At 38.4% G+C, this 17135-nt stretch overlaps 1 protein-coding gene across 1 annotated transcript in view; it reads right to left on the reverse strand.

The window, feature by feature from the left end:
• The window catches only part of LOC112105626 (titin-like), a gene marked incomplete at its 5' end in the record, with an annotated part of 43742 nt that extends 26610 nt beyond the window's left edge, over positions 1-17132 (reverse strand). Inside the window, 17 exons of the mRNA XM_029910518.1 lie at positions 4056-4139; positions 4492-4569; positions 4799-4873; positions 5105-5188; positions 5832-5912; positions 6597-6674; positions 7292-7384; positions 8826-9089; positions 11281-11358; positions 11483-11539; positions 13161-13208; positions 14102-14128; positions 14237-14314; positions 14416-14625; positions 16380-16640; positions 16738-17005; positions 17106-17132. Coding sequence (XP_029766378.1) covers positions 4056-4139; positions 4492-4569; positions 4799-4873; positions 5105-5188; positions 5832-5912; positions 6597-6674; positions 7292-7384; positions 8826-9089; positions 11281-11358; positions 11483-11539; positions 13161-13208; positions 14102-14128; positions 14237-14314; positions 14416-14625; positions 16380-16640; positions 16738-17005; positions 17106-17132 — 1891 coding nt within the window. The remainder of the gene's footprint in view (positions 1-4055; positions 4140-4491; positions 4570-4798; positions 4874-5104; positions 5189-5831; positions 5913-6596; positions 6675-7291; positions 7385-8825; positions 9090-11280; positions 11359-11482; positions 11540-13160; positions 13209-14101; positions 14129-14236; positions 14315-14415; positions 14626-16379; positions 16641-16737; positions 17006-17105) is intronic.
• Between the last annotated feature and the right edge of the window lie 3 nt (positions 17133-17135).

The following is a 17135-nucleotide window of genomic DNA, read 5'->3' on the forward strand; positions in this document are numbered from 1 at the left end:
ATTAGTTTACCTTTGGTGAATTGAGGTTCTTCTATTTCAATAGCAACCGGGGGTACCCATTCTTCTAGTGGTTCTTTCTTAAGCACTTTAAAAATATTGTGTAATTTTAGGAAATTGGAATGATTTCAATACCAGAAAAACCAAAAGAAAAAACAACACACAAATCTCACTATGAATTCACTGACAATAGATAGGTGTTTCTGTGGGTTTGCTCATTCTCATACGTAATGGAATTGTCTAAGGAAGTCCACAGAATGTCATTATATATCTCTGAGTTGGTCAGTCAAACAACAACAGGAAAGGAGGAATAATTCCCTCAGAGACAAAATCTTCATAAAGACTGAGGACGGAGGATCCTCTTGATATTTAAGATTAGATTGATGTTTTTCACCTATTTTCTGTAAGCAACCAACTATACCGTTTTGTAGTGGGTTGGGCTGAAGACTGATCATAAGAAGTGGCAGAGCTGTTTAGTAGTGGCAAAATGTCATAATATATGAAACTTTACCAGCATTTAAACAAACGGTGTAATGAAAAATGTTCACCTACACAGTGAGGGAAAACTTAATTTTTTTTTTAAAAAAACAAAAAATTATTTCAAAAATAGCAGGATTCCGAGATCGTTTTCATTTTAGCCTATACTCATTGAACTGTGGTTGTACCTGTAACTGATGAAATCTCCTCTTCTCTGTGAACAGAAATGATTGCTTCCTCTTCCTCTTCTTCTATCCATTCTTCCAATGTTGGTTCTTTAAAGATAGGTTCAGTTTTAATGTTTTTTGTGGAACAATGGTTGTGGCAGAGGTATAACAATTCTGATCATATCAATGTGACAACTACAGCCATAGACAGGAAACATTAAATGCTTTGCACACGTATGTTTGCTTTGCACTAAATTCTGTTCCTTGCCCATGTGCTAGGGACAAGGGGCAAACTACATCTCCAGTAACTCTCAGCGTTCAACTGTGTTTTCAGTGGAGTGCCACAGCTTCCTAAACGTCCCATCACAGCAGCTACAATGAAGAACTAGCAGTAAAGTAGTTAAATAATTCTTCTTATTCTTTTTGTAGGTGGTAAAGAAAGACTAGTACAAAATAAGAGGGCAGGTGATGTGTTGGACAAATAAACTGAGAAACCAGCATATTCTTTAGAACTGTATCAGGGAAAAACTCAACTTGTGATAGGGCAAGAGGCCAATTTGCCTAGGTGCAAGCAGAAAGGAACATGTTTACATGAACAAATACCTTTCCGCATATTCATATTTCATTGGGGTAACTTGGGTGTTGACTTTAGGAATTTTGGCCCTTTTGTTGTTTTCTGAATAAAAATGTGTGTAACTATCCCAATCTGACTTACTATTCATTAATGGATTACACAAATGGCGAATCTTGGCTTGGGACACTATGGGGAGATCTTTAACTGGAGTAAATTGTCATAACTCCATTGAAGTCAGTCTCCATTCAAGCTGAGACTCTGCCCCAGAATGGTAATGAGTTATAGTGCAAAAGCAGTCAATGTTTCTCATCTGTAGCACAGTGAATAGTGCTTCTGTATGTGGGGAAGGAAATGATGGATACAACCCTCATGTGTGTACCCATGCCTCATGGGCCAGATCCCGCAAGGTGCCTAATATCCAATTACCCTTAACTTCCATTGTGTCTTCATTAAGAGTCTGATCCAAAGCCCACTGCAATCAATGAGAATCTTTCCATCCAATTCAATGGGTTTTGTATCAGGGACTAAAAGTACAAGGATTGGACACCCCACAGAAAGCTCTGAGCAACTGGGAAGTTATGGGCTCCACATGTAAAACATAGTAATACAAAAACTCACATATAACAACCAAGGCATGTTTCTGTATTAGGAATCATGCCTTTAAACAACAGATTTGCACTTTAAGACAACAAGAACAATCTACAGAATTGATGTTTCTCACATGGATCACTGCTTGCAATATATCTTCAGGTGGTGGGACATCACTCCTTTAGAGATTATAACAGATACTCTTTCTTCTGTAATATATACTTTTTCTTCTAAAACTGTTTTTGATGTACCTCAGGCACTTTGAAAGGTACTAATATTAAATTGATGAATTTCTAATTGCAATGAGTAGATAATATCCCAGATTGCTATGACTAGGTTTTTGAAGATTTAAGAACACTGATACTATATAACAAGAGCACAAATAGTATATGGCACAGTGCTACACAATACACACAAAATAAACTCATGATCCCCTGTCAGTAACACAGTACGCTAACGTATAACTTCCAACAGTAACACAAATGCAGTAAGAGGTCAATAACAAAACAGAAGATAAGAACAGATGCTATTTAAGAATCAACATGTTCTGTGACTCCATTGGGAAGCATACCTTTAGCTGCGGGAGCCTCCACTCTTTTAGGAACAGCAACAGGTAATTTTTCTTCAGGGACAACTCTCTTAGGAACTGCAGGCACTTTGAAGATATTATTTAGTTTTAGGACTTACAAAATGGAAAAAGCAACACATAACACAAATGGAGACTTTAAAGAGGAGATTACATCCAGACACACATTGCCACAACACTACCAAAACACTAAAGAACAGTCTTTTACACAGTAAACTACAATGTAATGTACCTTTCACTGATGGAGCCTCTTCTCTTTTAGGAATAGCAACTTTTTCTTCTGGGACAGGTCTCTTAGGCACCTCAGGCACTTCAAAAACATCAAATTTAGAATACTGAATGCTAGTTTTGAAAAGGATACTGGGGGTACATTGCTATAGAAGTGCATTCATCCATTTGTCTGAGGAAGATAAGCCATTTAACACACAAACTGTACACTTTAATGTACAGAGATGGGTTACCAAAAGAAAAGTGTCTTTGAAGAAATCAGACCCAAATTCTGATATTTGGAATATGCACACAAGTATTTTAAGACTGCATTCTTTAAGTCAAGAAACTAGAATTGTTGTTAGTTAGTATTAAGTGGTGTTATATAAAACATACAGTTATGATGCACAAATAATCATTGTCATTGAAACACAAATCTATTTACATATACACTGTATGAAAGACATTTAAAACAGCAACATTAAAGAGGTGCATATAGAATGCAATCTACTATTTGGTATACTTCTAGCAGATGGAGTACCACTTCATTGGGAATGGGAACTTGAATAGGTTTTCTAGGCACTTTAAAGATATTAAAAACAGATTTAAATAATCTTTCTAAAAAGATTTTGAGAACTACATAGACAAAGAACAGACAAGCAATAGACTGCATATAAAAGTATATATAACATATGGTTAGATTTAGACATAATCAATAATTATTAAGACAAACATTGTTAATGCTCACACTCAAAAGGTGATGTACCTTTAGCTGGAGGAGCTACTTCTTTCTTGGGAACAGCGTCGGGTACTTTCTTCTCTGGCACAGGTTTCTTAGGCACTTCAGGCACTTTAAAGACATCATTGTCAAAATGGTGGTGTTTTAGTTTTTGGAACGCTTATTCAGAGTACAGTGCTCAAAGAGTCCTTTATAGAACCCATACAGGTATCCAGATCAGCTAAGGATGTGAGCACTGCAGCACATGTCGCAACATGTAGCTATATAATATTAAGATATGTAGGCAGCTATTGATAAATTACTGAAAGGTAGGCACGGTGCATTGTTATATTATTAATATAGCACTATACATTTCCATGGTGCTTCACAGAAGTAAAAAAAAAAAAAAAAAAAAAAAACATTATAAAAATCCATAATACTTAAAAAAAAAAAAAAAAAAAAAAAAGGCCAGCCCCTTTGCCAAAGAGCATACAATTTAAATACAAATAACAGACAAAGGAAAGGCTAAGAAAAGGAAGGACAAAGTTTAAAACAAATGAAGTGATTATGGGCTGTGTTACAGCACAAATGATCTTTGCATAAATCAACATAGTATGTAGCAGATAAAGATAACACAAAAACAAAGCTGTATAGTTAATCCACAAATGTATTTAAGACAACAACAAAAATAAGGTAACAAAAAACAAAAAGATCTTGCTTTTCTCATGAGAGCTGGAGTACCTTTAGCTGGTGGAGCTTCCACTTTTTTAGGGACAGGAACAGGTTCCTTCTTTTCTGGGACAGTTTTCTTTGGCACCTCAGGCACTTTAAAGATACAGAGTTGTGAACATTTAGGAAGTTACTAAATTATTTAGTAGAATACTGAAGACAACTTTCAACATGTACATATACAAATACTAAGGAATCAAAAAAGTTTACCTATGTTATTAAACATACATTATATATTTTGTGCATACCAAAGAACATACTAACTGCTTATCATTTAAATAGTTAAGAATATGGCTTAGCTTGAGAGAGACTCATGTTTGTGTACTTGTATAAGGGCAAGTAACTTCTGAGGATGTAGCCATTAGTGGGAGAAATCTGAGCAAGTCTGGCATTCTAACCTGTGGTTAGAGGATAGACACCTGAACGCAGGTGCACAGATTTTATTTACCTTTAACTGGAGGAGCCTCCACCTTTTTGGGAACAGCAACAGGTATTTTCTCTTCTTTTTTCTTACGTGCCTCAGGAACTTTAAAGATATTAAATGTTGGGATATTAAATGGTAATGTCCATAGTAGTTCTGAAGTTATTTTAAGAATACTGTATGTGCATGCAAACTGTCTAAAATACATATATAAGCACATTCAGAAATTTGGAGCATAATCTGAAGAGCTGAAGAGTACTCACAATTAATAGGATTATATTTTTAATAATTAAGAATTAAAGATTAATAAATATATAAGATTTTAAAAATCTACCTTTAGCTGGGGGAGCCTCAGGAATTTCAACATGTACTTTTTCTTCTAGGACAGTTCTCTCATGTACTTTTGGCTCTTTAAATAAAATCATTTTAATAATGATGAGATGTTGTATTCAAAGTTTTTCTCTCAAAGAATATCAAAGCAATGGAACACAACAATGACAAAGAAGCAATGTAATATGAAACATAAATGTACAATGTGTTTAAAATACATAATTTGTCACCAAAAAGTCTATAAAAAGAAACTAGTAAGATTGAGATGTTGTTTTCATTTGGGTTTACAACTTTTTCATTTCGTACATACCTGAAACATAAGAATATTCTTCTTCTGCATGAACAGAAACAGACATCTTTTCTTCTGAAATAGTCCACGTTTCAACTGTCGGTACTTTAAAAATAGGATTTCATTTTAGTGGTGTTTTTCTGAACCCACATTTGTGGTAGACAATGTATCAGTCTTTATCAAATCAGTAAGTCTATTGTACATTTAAGTCTTAAAGCACAGAATTAGAGACGTAGTATGTATGTGCTAACATAGTAAACATGAAAGTAATGAACATGAATTTAGTATCTGTTAGAGGTCAACGAGATAGACAGTACAAAACGCTTCTTAAAACAAAAGAGCATGTGGCCTTTGTAAACATTACAGAAAAGGAGCACAGAGAAGCTGCTTTTCCAAAGAAATTGCAGGATGCGAAGACCATTCATCTTTAGATACAAGCCAGCAAGCAGAATACATGAAGGAAGAGCCACATCACACTGCAATCCCATGTACAGAAGTTAAACATTTGAAAGCTACGCACAGAAACTACTCAACACAAAAACAAATTCTATGCTACTCTGTAACAGAACAAATTAAACATGAAAGTATGCACGTTACATACTACTAATTAAACAATGAGAGTGGTCACTGCAGGGCAATGTGAAATTGACACAAATACTAATAGACACATATATATCCACATGCAGCACGATGATACATGTAATGCTGGAAAGAATGGAATAGGTAATTGAGAGGTCAAGATCTGTACCTTTCTTTCTCATAACTTCCTCCTCCTCGACTGGCACCCGGGTAGGTTTTGGTGGCGGAACCTTCTTGGGAACTGCTGGTACTTTAGAAATATGAATTGTTAGTCCCATATGTAGTGAGGATACCAAATTAATATTACAGTTAGTTAATGTTTGCAGCACACTGAAAATGTAACAAACAAGACAAATGTAATCTGATCCAGCCCTGCAGCTGTGCTAGGCTTGCATGGGACAGCACAAAATGATATAAGGACAGTGGTTGTTTCTTTTGATCCCCTACCACAGTCCATATCTTATTAGGGGGTTATGAAATTTGTGACCACTGCTGCATGGATGTTCATGGCCTCCTCATTCTGTTAAGCTTTAGGGGCCCAATCAGCAAGGAGCTGGGATGCATATGTATCCATATGCCCAAACGATTGGTTGAAGATACCCTGGTTGATGAACCAGTATGGAGAATTGGAGGTCAGACATGGGTGGGTAAGGGTGAAGGAGATACTCCTTTCCAAATGTAGTTTATCAGCACTCCCTGCCCTCAAGTATTAGATGTTAGCTCTACAGGCTCATATGTTTCTCATAAACTGCTGCATTTATCTTCCTTTCACTACAGGTGTGCAAGGGTTGTTACCATCATTGTCTCAAAGATTGAAAACCGGTCAGATCTATGTTAAATGAAGAACATTTGTTTCTGCAAACACATAAAGTCGCAATATTCCAACTACTTTCATATCATAGTGGCATTAAAATCATGCAGTAGGTACCAGTACCTTTAGGCAGTCTGAGTTCTTCCTCCTCAAGCCTTTGAGTGGTTACCTCAACTTCTTCAGCTACAGGTTTCCGAACAACTGCAGGCGATTTAAAGACATTTCACAACATTTAGACAACCTGGCAAATGATCACTCAGATAAAAATCAGTCAGAGCTGGGAGCTGTAGCATTTAATGCGACTTGGATATGTTTTAATCTTTGCCAGTATTCCCTCTTGCACATCCACTCACATGGTTCACTGGTGATGGTGACCCCTGTGGAATGGGCCATACAGCTTTCCCCCAAACCTGGTGGACCTCCAGGGACCCAGTGAGAGCCAGGGGGATCCTTATGAAGGACCTGGTGACTACCACTTCCTAGTAGTGCAGCTCCATTGCTCTGCCAAGGACTCCACCTGGCCACAGCTGCTTGAGGACTGGTGCATGGGGGGAGATAACAAAACCTTTGCCTGAATGATGTTTGCCCAAGAATCTCTACAGTATCCCTCAACCTTCCAGTCTCTATTTTATTGCACAGGGAAGACCCAAGTCTTCCTGAGCACCCTGTCCCTATGCATTCTGCTGGAGGGGGGAGATAGGCATGCAGGGATCTGGGGGAGGATCCCACTGCCTAGATTTACATCAGCATAAGAAAGATCTGAAACTTGCTCAGAGTGACCATAACCCTAGTTATACAGATATGTCTCAATCCTGTACCTTTATGTATGGTCACTTCTTTCTTTTCTTTCTTTTCAGCTGTAATTGCTGGCGTTATATGCTCAGGCATGGGCTTCTGAGGAACTCCAATCACTTTAATAAAAACAGCATCACAGTTAATGAAGAGGAAATACACACCCTGAAGAAGTACACCTTACCTCAGGGTGGGACAGGCTAACATTAGGTGATGATATAATATTTTACAAATAAAACACACAATTGTGAACATCCAACAGTTGTCATGGGGGATTCTGTTCATTTCCGGCTTTGTTGCTAACCCATTGACTTTAGGACCAAATTCTGTCTCGGTTACATACACACTTCTCCCACTGAAATAATTGGGAGGCATGCTGTTGACATATATGGCTCTTAATGCTTCAGAAAAGATTTGTGGCACATTCCACCCAAATCGGCCTTGTCTGGGGGAAATGCTGGGAAAATCTTCTCAAATAATTAAAAACATGTAAGTGTCAAAACTATGGCTAGTTCATAGTGCATTTGAAAAGCTCTCAAACTTCAAAGTCCACAAATTAATAATCACACTATAATGTGTCACCTTGAGCTGTGTTCATATTATCCTAGCCCTGCTTGATGATGGGCCATGATTTACCACTGATTTGCAATCATAACTCCCCTGTACTTTATTTGGGAAGTTCTACGTACAGATTGATAGCACAATATGCCCCAAAGTACAGCAACAGAAAATCTCACAATGTACCAACTGGGGAGAAAATACAGAGAGATCAGGGCTTACTTCTGAATACAGGGGAAAAATACATAAAGAAACAATATAGATTAACTAAGGAATAACTCCTACTGTCAAACTCAAAATCCTGGAAAGCTACTCTAAACCTTATACTACAAGACTGGTTGGGATAGGCTTCACAGACTGCAGCTGTAATGCACCTGGATAAATGGAAATACATTACAGTTGGCTTTAGATCCCTGACAAAGATAAATGTGGATGTATAGTAGGTGGGTTTGAGTCTTCCTTCCCTATATGCTCATTTCTCCTTTTATACAGGCAGCCACAAGCTGCTTGGTGCCTGATCCTGCTTTCATTGAAGTTAAAGGCAAAACTTCCATTAAATCAGCAGTGCAGGTTCAGTTTCATAGAGAGTAAAGGACGGGTGAAGAAGACCTGCACCACCCCACTGCAGCATGTGAAGCTGTATACAGACTGTATACACATGTATACACACTGGAAACCCCCATGTATCCTTGTTATGAAAGGGTCCCAAAATGAAAAAAAAGTTCTGTTTGTCCTTTAAAAATCCTGGTAGCAGCTGAAATGTTAGGTCTCGTAGGTCACGGCCTCTTTAATAGGTAATTAGAAGATAACAGGTCAAGAAAATGGCACAAAATACTAATAGTAATTTCAATATTTATGTTCCATTGTATTCAGCAGTGACATTTTTATACATCCCAAAACAAATGAATTATACTGAGCAGGGCCAAGAGAATAGAGAGATGGGGAAAGTGAAGAAAAAAAAAGAGGAAAAAAGATTAATAAAAAGAAAAAATTCTAATATACCTTCTTCATGATAAACTTGTTTTTCTTCATAAGTTTCCCATTCCTCTTCCCCTTCTTCATAACCTTCTTCCCTTTCATAATATTCCTGTTCTCCATAATCTTCTTCCCATTCTTCATAAGGTTCTTTTTGTTCTTCATAAATTTCTTCTTTTTGTTCATAAACCTCTTCTCTTTCTTCATATATTTCCTCCTTTTCATGAACTTCTTCCCTTCTAGCTACAGAAGTCACTTCGATCTCTTGTGGCTTCCTTGGCACTTTGGGAACTTTAAAAGATTGCTCATATTAAAATATGGAGTTTGCAAGGCATAATGTGTGTATTTAATTTAAGAAATATACCTATTTATGGAATTCAAATAGCATATTAAACATTTTTACACAGTAGTCTAAGTATTATATTGCTGTTTTATTGTCTTTTGCTACTCTTGATATTGTCCAAACTTGCTTTGTCTCATGCAGACACAGGGTACGTCTACACTACGAGATTAATTCGAATTTAGATAATTCGAATTTGGGAAACAGATTGTATAAATTCGATTGTGCGCGGCCACACTAAGCACATTAATTCGGTTTTTAACCACATTAATTAGGTGGTGTGCGGCCACACTACCCCATTAATTTTAACCACATTAATTCGGTGGTGTGCGGCCACACTACCCCTAATTCGAATTTACAAAATCGATTTTGGTGCTACTCCGCTCGTCGGGGTGGAGTACATAAATCGATTTTAAGCACCCTTTAATTCGAAGTAACTGGCTCCGTTGTGTGGACGGGTTAAGGATTAATTCGGATTAACGCAGCTAAATCCGAATTAAAGTCGTAGTGTAGACACAGTTATTCAATTTACTAATAGGTTAGCTAAGTCAGAGCTATCGCCTCAATACGTAACTATGATATCATTATTTTGGGTTATAGGACCCATATTTCAATGGCAATTTTCTCCTATTTGTTCACTGGAAGACTACCACATTGAGTTCATTATATATCAACAGCAAGAGAAAGTTGGAAAAGAAAAAAAATGTTTCAAATTAATATCATCAGCACATACTGGTACCAGGGTGAAATCTGTTTAATGAAGTTAAGATGAATGAAAGAAAAATTAAGAATGAATCTGCATACTTCTGATGCAGATTATCACAGGGTAGGAAAACCGAGTGGCCTATTTCTACACAATGGATTATTTTCTTAGTATACACGTTTTAAATACACTTCTTTTGTTGAAATAATATCCTGTTACTTTTGGGGCTGGGGCCAGGATGCTGGCTTCTTTACAACCTCTGAAACTGTAGAAACATGTTATGTTTAGTGGTCTAATCTCTCCTTGATATGCACACATATCTCCCATTCACACTATAAAGGCAAATATAGCTGCATATTGAGGCAGTATATATCCTTTAGCAACCTCTAGGTGATAGGCACACTGTCCCAGATTTTCTCACCCATTGAAGTCAACTGCAAAACCCATTAATTTAAAACGTCACAGGATCAGTTCTAATATTACTCTCAGAAAAAATAGAAATGGAGCATGAAGAAATTAGCACCTTTCCTAAATTCTGCATTTATGGCCCAATCCAACCTCCACTGAAGTTGATGGAAAGGCTCCCATTGATTTTAATGGCACTGAATCAAGTCCCTAGTGCATTGTTGTAAGCCCACTGAAGTCAAAGGATGGAATCCCATTGGGAGTTTTTTTACAGGTTGTATACTGTCTACATACTCACTTTTTCTAGATAGAAATAAATAACTAGCATCTTGAGAATACGTTATTTTACCCAAAATGTTTTTATTCCTGACAAAGTTTAACAAAATAAAATAAAATGAAATAAAATAAAATAATAATAATAATATTCACATAAATAAAAAATTAATTTAAAGAGAGGTTTTTACATATGCCTAATCAAAGCTGCTGATAGCAATGTTTTGTAGATTTATGATGAGAAAAACACTGAAAATACTATTGATTCTAACTGATATAATCTACAAGATCAAGGCCTTTGGGTTGACTAAGCAAGAAGTTACAGTGTTCTCTACCTCTTTTTAAATAGGCAGCTGCATCCCTCAATTTCATAAAATGACACTATAAGAGAACAGTCACATGTTTACAGAGTAGCTTTTGTCTTTGTTTTGCTTGTCTTTTTACTAAGTTTTTATTATTTTTATCTTCAGAGCTTAGGTTCTTGTATGCTAGTTCATGCTCATTTTTTCAATCTTTATCTTGTATTACTAGGTTACAACCTTTAACTAGGATCACGTGAGAAATTACGTCTGTCTTGATAATCAGTGTTCCAGAACATATTTTTGAAATATCCTAATGCATGAGAATTTGGGCTTTAAATATGCATCTTTATAACTTAAAAATAAAAAAGTCAAACACAATAACCTTTCATTATTCCACATTAAATAAAATTGCTTTCTTAAAAATACCTTTTTAAAAAATAATGTAAAAATCCATTTTACCTTTAGGTGGAGCAATTTCTTCAGGAACTTTTGAAACCACCTTTTTGGAGACTTTCTTTACAAGAACTTTCTTGATCTCTAAAAAAATATATATATATATTTATATATATGTTTGCATTTAACAGCTACAGAAAAAAAATTGGATTTAACATAGTACATTCTGTTTGACAACATTTCCAGTTTTAAATCTATAAGCTTTTACCTTTCTTCTCTTCTGGTGGTGGAACAGCAAAAGGCAGCAAAACAGGAATAGGGATATCTTAGAAAAATAAAGAATATATTTTATATCAATGCTACATTCTTAATGATATGTGAAAAAAATCCCTAATATACTTTGCATGCAGACATACAGAATGACTGTATTACAATTAAAAAATCAAAAGTAACTTGTGGTGGGGGTGGGAGCAGTCAAGAGCAGTCATAGTACTTTCCATGGGTGGGAACTGCAAATCTATCCTAATGTAAGGGGGCTGTTGGCCTCCTACTGAAACTTAATGTGGGGTTTTTTTGTTGGCCTCTCCCAATGCCAGGAAAAGGAGGAGGGGCAAAAGAGAAATCAGGATCCTGAGACTGACAGTCCCCAGGGCCAATGCTCCAAGTCTGTGGATTGACAGGGTAGGCAGGTCAATGAGGGACTCTAGAGCCTGGGGCCCATCTTCCATGTGAGCTGGAGCTGCCTGAGCGAAAGTAGGGCAGTGGCAGAGCTAAGGAGAAAGCAGCAGCCAGAGTGGAGCTGGGGAAAGAGCAGGAGGACAGAGACAGAGAAGGCAGAGCTAGGCTGGAAGAGGAGCAGCAGCAGCTGGTCTGGGAGGCAGAGCAGCAGCAGCATGGAGCAGTGGAGACCAGCCACGCCGATAGTGAGCCAGGGCTGGGCTACTTCAGGGAGCTGCAGGGCCAGAGCTGGGCAGTGGATGCCTTCTGTGCCACAAGTAATACCGGAGCCAAGAGTGGTGAGCAGCTGGGGAGAGGGAGGTGGGGACCCTAGGCAGCGAGGGCCCAGTGGAGGGAGACATCACCAGGCAAGAGGGCCTTGAAGGCCGGACTCAAGGGGGGAGGAAAATGGGACCCTGAACCACAGGAGGGCCAATGCTGGGGAGAAGGGTCCTGCCACCTAGAGTCAGAGAGCGTGTAGCTTCCATCTGAGTAGGTGTTTTACCCACTGTATCACCATAGCACAGCCAGATCCTGGGAGGGAGGCCTGGGGCATGTGAAGAATAGGCTGTGAACTTTTCTTAAGTAGCTGAAACTGTTTTTTGTGTTATTCTCCATCCCCATAGGGCGGGGCCCCTTGTTCCTTTAACCTTTTCCATTTTCCTCTTATTTTTTTTACAGTTGCTGTTTAATTTGGTTTAAAGTTAATGTAGTGATCAGTGGGTCAGGGAAGTGGCCAGTGTAGAGAGAGTACCCTGGAGTGGGGACACCATGACCCCTGTCCTAAGTGACCCTGCCTTATTGGGGTTACAAGGACTGCCGCACGGGAGAGTGGAAGAGTAGTCCTCGAGGTCAGGCAGGCATCTGGGCAAAGGGAGTTGGAGCAAGGACACATCTTCTTGCTGTCTGGTTCCCCCAGGATAGTACAGAAGCCAGAAAAGTTCCCCATGATAGTGGGACCATTACCCTGCTCATACTTACTTGACCAGTCTACTCTGACAATTATTTAAGTCAGTGGGTGCTATTGCACACCCAGCACCAGAAGCAACAGTGCCACTGCCTCCCCCAGCAAACCCTGATCATTCAAGCTTTGTACAGAGAGGGGTGAATTTGAACACTGCTCAATCCTAGATTTTCTCTGAGGTTCCTGAATCTCCAAAATTCCCACTGCACCTTTGCCTAGATTCTAAAGAGAAATCTCATTATAAAAATCTGGTTATTCATTTTACCTTCAGCTGGCGCTTCAATTGGAACTGCAACTCTGGCATCAGGAACATCTGGAAAGTCAAAATATATAGAAATGTATAAAGTAGAGATTCTGATGAACTTGTCCAATCCCTAGGACTGGGTCACAGTATTTTCTAAGGATTAATTTTAAACGACTCAAGAGATGGGACCTCGACCTCTTCCCATCGGAAACTGTTCTACAGGCTGTTACTCCTCAGCATTAGAAAACATTCAGACTATATCTCCTGTCTTCAGTTTCATCCATTACACCTGTTTATATCCTCTTGGACCACCTTGTGCAATTTTTCCTTCTCTTTTGATTTATCATAGAAATGCATATGGATCATTATCATGTCCTCCTCCTCAGTCATAGTTTAGCCAAGTTACACACACCTAATTTTATTACCATTTTAATTGCATCACACCCTAAATCCTTATATTCTGGGTTTAAAAAAAAATTAGATTCTAGTATTTTAGATGGTTCTCTCTCTTTCTCATACACCCTCCCACACCCACAGAAAGGAAGCTTATTAAGTATAATTAGAATGATCACTTTCCTTGTCTATGATATATTGTTTGTCTATTTGATTGGTTGTTTTTTTACCCCTTCCCTAACCTTCACTATATTGCATTGTAAGTCCATGCCCAATTAATTGTCCACTCTCAGCCCCAAGGAAAGGGGGGAAGTTGGCTTCCCGTAATGTGCAAGAGGACCCCAGGCCCATAAATTCCTCAATAATTGTGGAGTCATCACAACATTCACAATTGCTGCCTATGGGAAAAATCCTCCTTTATAGATCTGGAAATTCCTTCTTAGCATATTAGCCTTGGTGTACTAAAACCAAATCCAGAAATAAGGGTTCCAAAAACAAAAAATAAAGGAGGACACAAAATTAAGTCAGTGCCAGATGATTCATAGACATGTTCTCAATTTTTTCTTTACCTGGTGGCTTCACTTCCAGTTTCATTTCTGCAAAAGAACAACAGATTTGTATTTAGAATGTTTTCGCTCTCCAGCACACAATTTAAGCTCTTGTATGTAGCTACACTCTCAAACCTGTTTATTACATGCACTAACCTTTGGTTGTCAGATAGAGCTCTGCAGTGCTTCTTGCTTCACCCCTTGGTTCAAGACGAGCAATTACAGAATACACACCTGGAATATGAAAGCATTTTGATATATACCTCATGTTGATCGTTGAAAAACACAAACAACGAGAAGAAACAGTGACAATGGAAACATCCCATTAAGGTTACCTTCATCTTGTGCAGTGACATTGTGGATAGTCATATAATGACAGCGACCTTCACTTCTAAAGCTGTATTTACGGCTCTCCCTCAGTTCAATGGAGCCTTTGTACCATGTCACAACTGCGTCATCAAAAGAAACCTCACACTCAAAGGTTGCAGACTGGTGTTCACTCACCACTATATTCTGTATGCTCTTTGTGAACTGAATGGGCTCAGCTGGTTTGGAAACAAAACAAAAATATATTAGTTATCCTTGTTGCAATAGACCTTTGTTGGTTTGTACAGTAACTCCTCACTTAACGCTGTAGTTATGTTCCTGAAAAATGCGACTTTAAGCGAAACGATGTTAAGCTAATTCAATTTCCCCATAAGAATTAATGTTAATGGGAGGGTTAGGTTCCAGGGAATTTTTTTTCACCAGGAAAAAAAAAAAATATATATATATATATATATATGTACACACACACACTCTCTCTCTCTCACAGTATAAGTTTTAAACAAACAATTTAATACTGTACACCTATGATGATTGTGAAGCTTGGTTGAGGTGGTGAAGTCAGAGGGTGGAAGAGGGTGGGATATTTCCCAGGGAATGCCTTACTGCTAAATGATGAACAAGCACTCGGATGAGCCCTTAAGGGTTAACACATTGTTGTTAATGTAGACTCACACTCTACAAGGCAGCACAAATGGAGGGAGGGGAGACAGCATGGCAGACAGAGACAGAGACACACACCCTGTGTGTGAGAGATGCGCATTGCCCCTTTAAGTACGCTGACTGCACTCTAAGTACATTGCCTTTTTAAGTAGATCAGCAAGTTGAGACAGCAGCTGCTGCTAGCAAGCTCCCTCAGTCCTGAGCCCTTTGTGTCCCCCCTGGGTAAGAGAGGGACAGGAGCAGGGGGGGAGGGGACACCCTGATATTAGCCCCCCTCTTTCCTCCCCCTGCACAGCAAGCAGGTGGCTCCCGGGAGCAGCTCCAAGGCAGAGGGCAGGAGCAGCACATGGCAGTGGGGGGAGGGACAGCTGACCTGCCCAGCAATTGATAGCCTGCTGGGTGGCTGCTGCACAGGGAACTTAGGGGAGCGGGGAGCTGATAGGGGGAGCTGATGGGGGGCTGCCAGTCCACCCTGTTCCAAGCCCCCACCAGCTAGCTCCAACGGGCTGCTCTTTCTGCAAGCAGTGGGCAAAGCAGACGGCTGCCAAACAACCTTATAAGGGAGCATTGTGCAACTTTAAATGAGCATGTTCTCTAATTGATGAGCAACGTAACAATGAAACAACGTTAACCGGGACGGTTTTAAGTGAGGAGTTACTGTATATAATTTATTGTAATTCCATAAACGAACACCAGACATCTACTAGGATATTTAAAAAGGAAATGAAGAAAAAAGAAGTACAAAGAAATGTGTATTCATCATTCTATCTCCTGTGAAGTGCTCCATTTAGGAGAGAAGTTAAGAAGACACAAGAGTATTGCCACAACAAGATTATTGTGAGAAGTATTCAAGAGAAGTCATTAAAGCAATTAAGAAAAGATAAAGAATGCTTGGTGTATAGGCACATTGGAAGTTTGAAATCTCAGGAAAATATAAACATCTCAGAAAGAGGAGACTAAACAGGATAAACATAACTCAGATCAAAGTTTCAGAGTGGTATGGCAACACCCATTTTTTCATGTTCTCTGTGTATATATATCTTCCTACTGTATTTTCCACTGCATGCATCTGAAATGTGTTAGTCTCTAAGGTGCCACAAGTACTCCTCATTCTTTTTTCAGATCAAAGTGTTTCAGAGTAATGGGTCATATTAATTACACAAATAAAATATTATTAGGTTATCCTGGCAGTGGTATCTCCTTCAAAGGAATGGATCAGCAGAATTTCCCATCAGGTCCATCTTCTGTTAACTGAGCATCCAGAAACTCTTTCAAGAAACCATAACAAAGAGATTTCCATCTGTTTACAAACCTTCAATGGTTAGATCTGCAGTTGTTTCTAGATTGTGAAGCTTGCAGGTATACTGTCCCTGGTCTTCTGTTCTAACATCTTTGATGATTAGTTTGTGTATTTTCTCTGAGACTTGTGTTGAGTATCTTCCTCCTATCTTAATGGCTTTTCCATTTCTATACCACTGAGATTTGGCATTTGGGATAGAGAACTGACAAATCAGGGTGCACGTGCGTCCTTCCTTGAAAGCAGTATCATGAAGATTCCGTTCAACTGCAGCTGCTGTTAGCATGTTAAAATACATATTTTAGTAGATATCTGAGTGTTAAATTAAAGAGTATAAAATACTTTCAAATAGAAACTTTAAATGTACACTTACCAATCACAGTTAGCTTTGCATTAGCAATATGTGGACCACAGACAACTCTGAAATTCCCCTGATCTGCAGGTTGGCAGTTTCTGATTCTGAGTATGTGCCGATCACCTTTAATTCTTATTTCATACTTGTTACTAGAATCCAATTTTTGAGTTCCTTTGTACCAGGCGAGTTTGATTTCTGGATAATTAATCTTAATTTCACATTCAAATATAGCATCCTCATCTGCTAAAACGGTCTGGTTTTCAATATCCCTGATGAGAGTAATAGGCTGAAAAATATGATTTTAAAAGGTTCAGTCTTCATTCCAAGATCACACTTCCTATTATGTGATTAAATATTTTACTATCAAGTCAAAGCCATCGTGTCACCTCTGTCTGTGTGACTCTTTGATGAATAAA

The sequence above is a fragment of the Terrapene carolina genome, unplaced genomic scaffold (assembly GCF_002925995.2).
Source record: "Terrapene carolina triunguis isolate 2854851 unplaced genomic scaffold, T_m_triunguis-2.0 Scaffold62, whole genome shotgun sequence".
NCBI lineage: Eukaryota > Metazoa > Chordata > Testudines > Emydidae > Terrapene > Terrapene triunguis.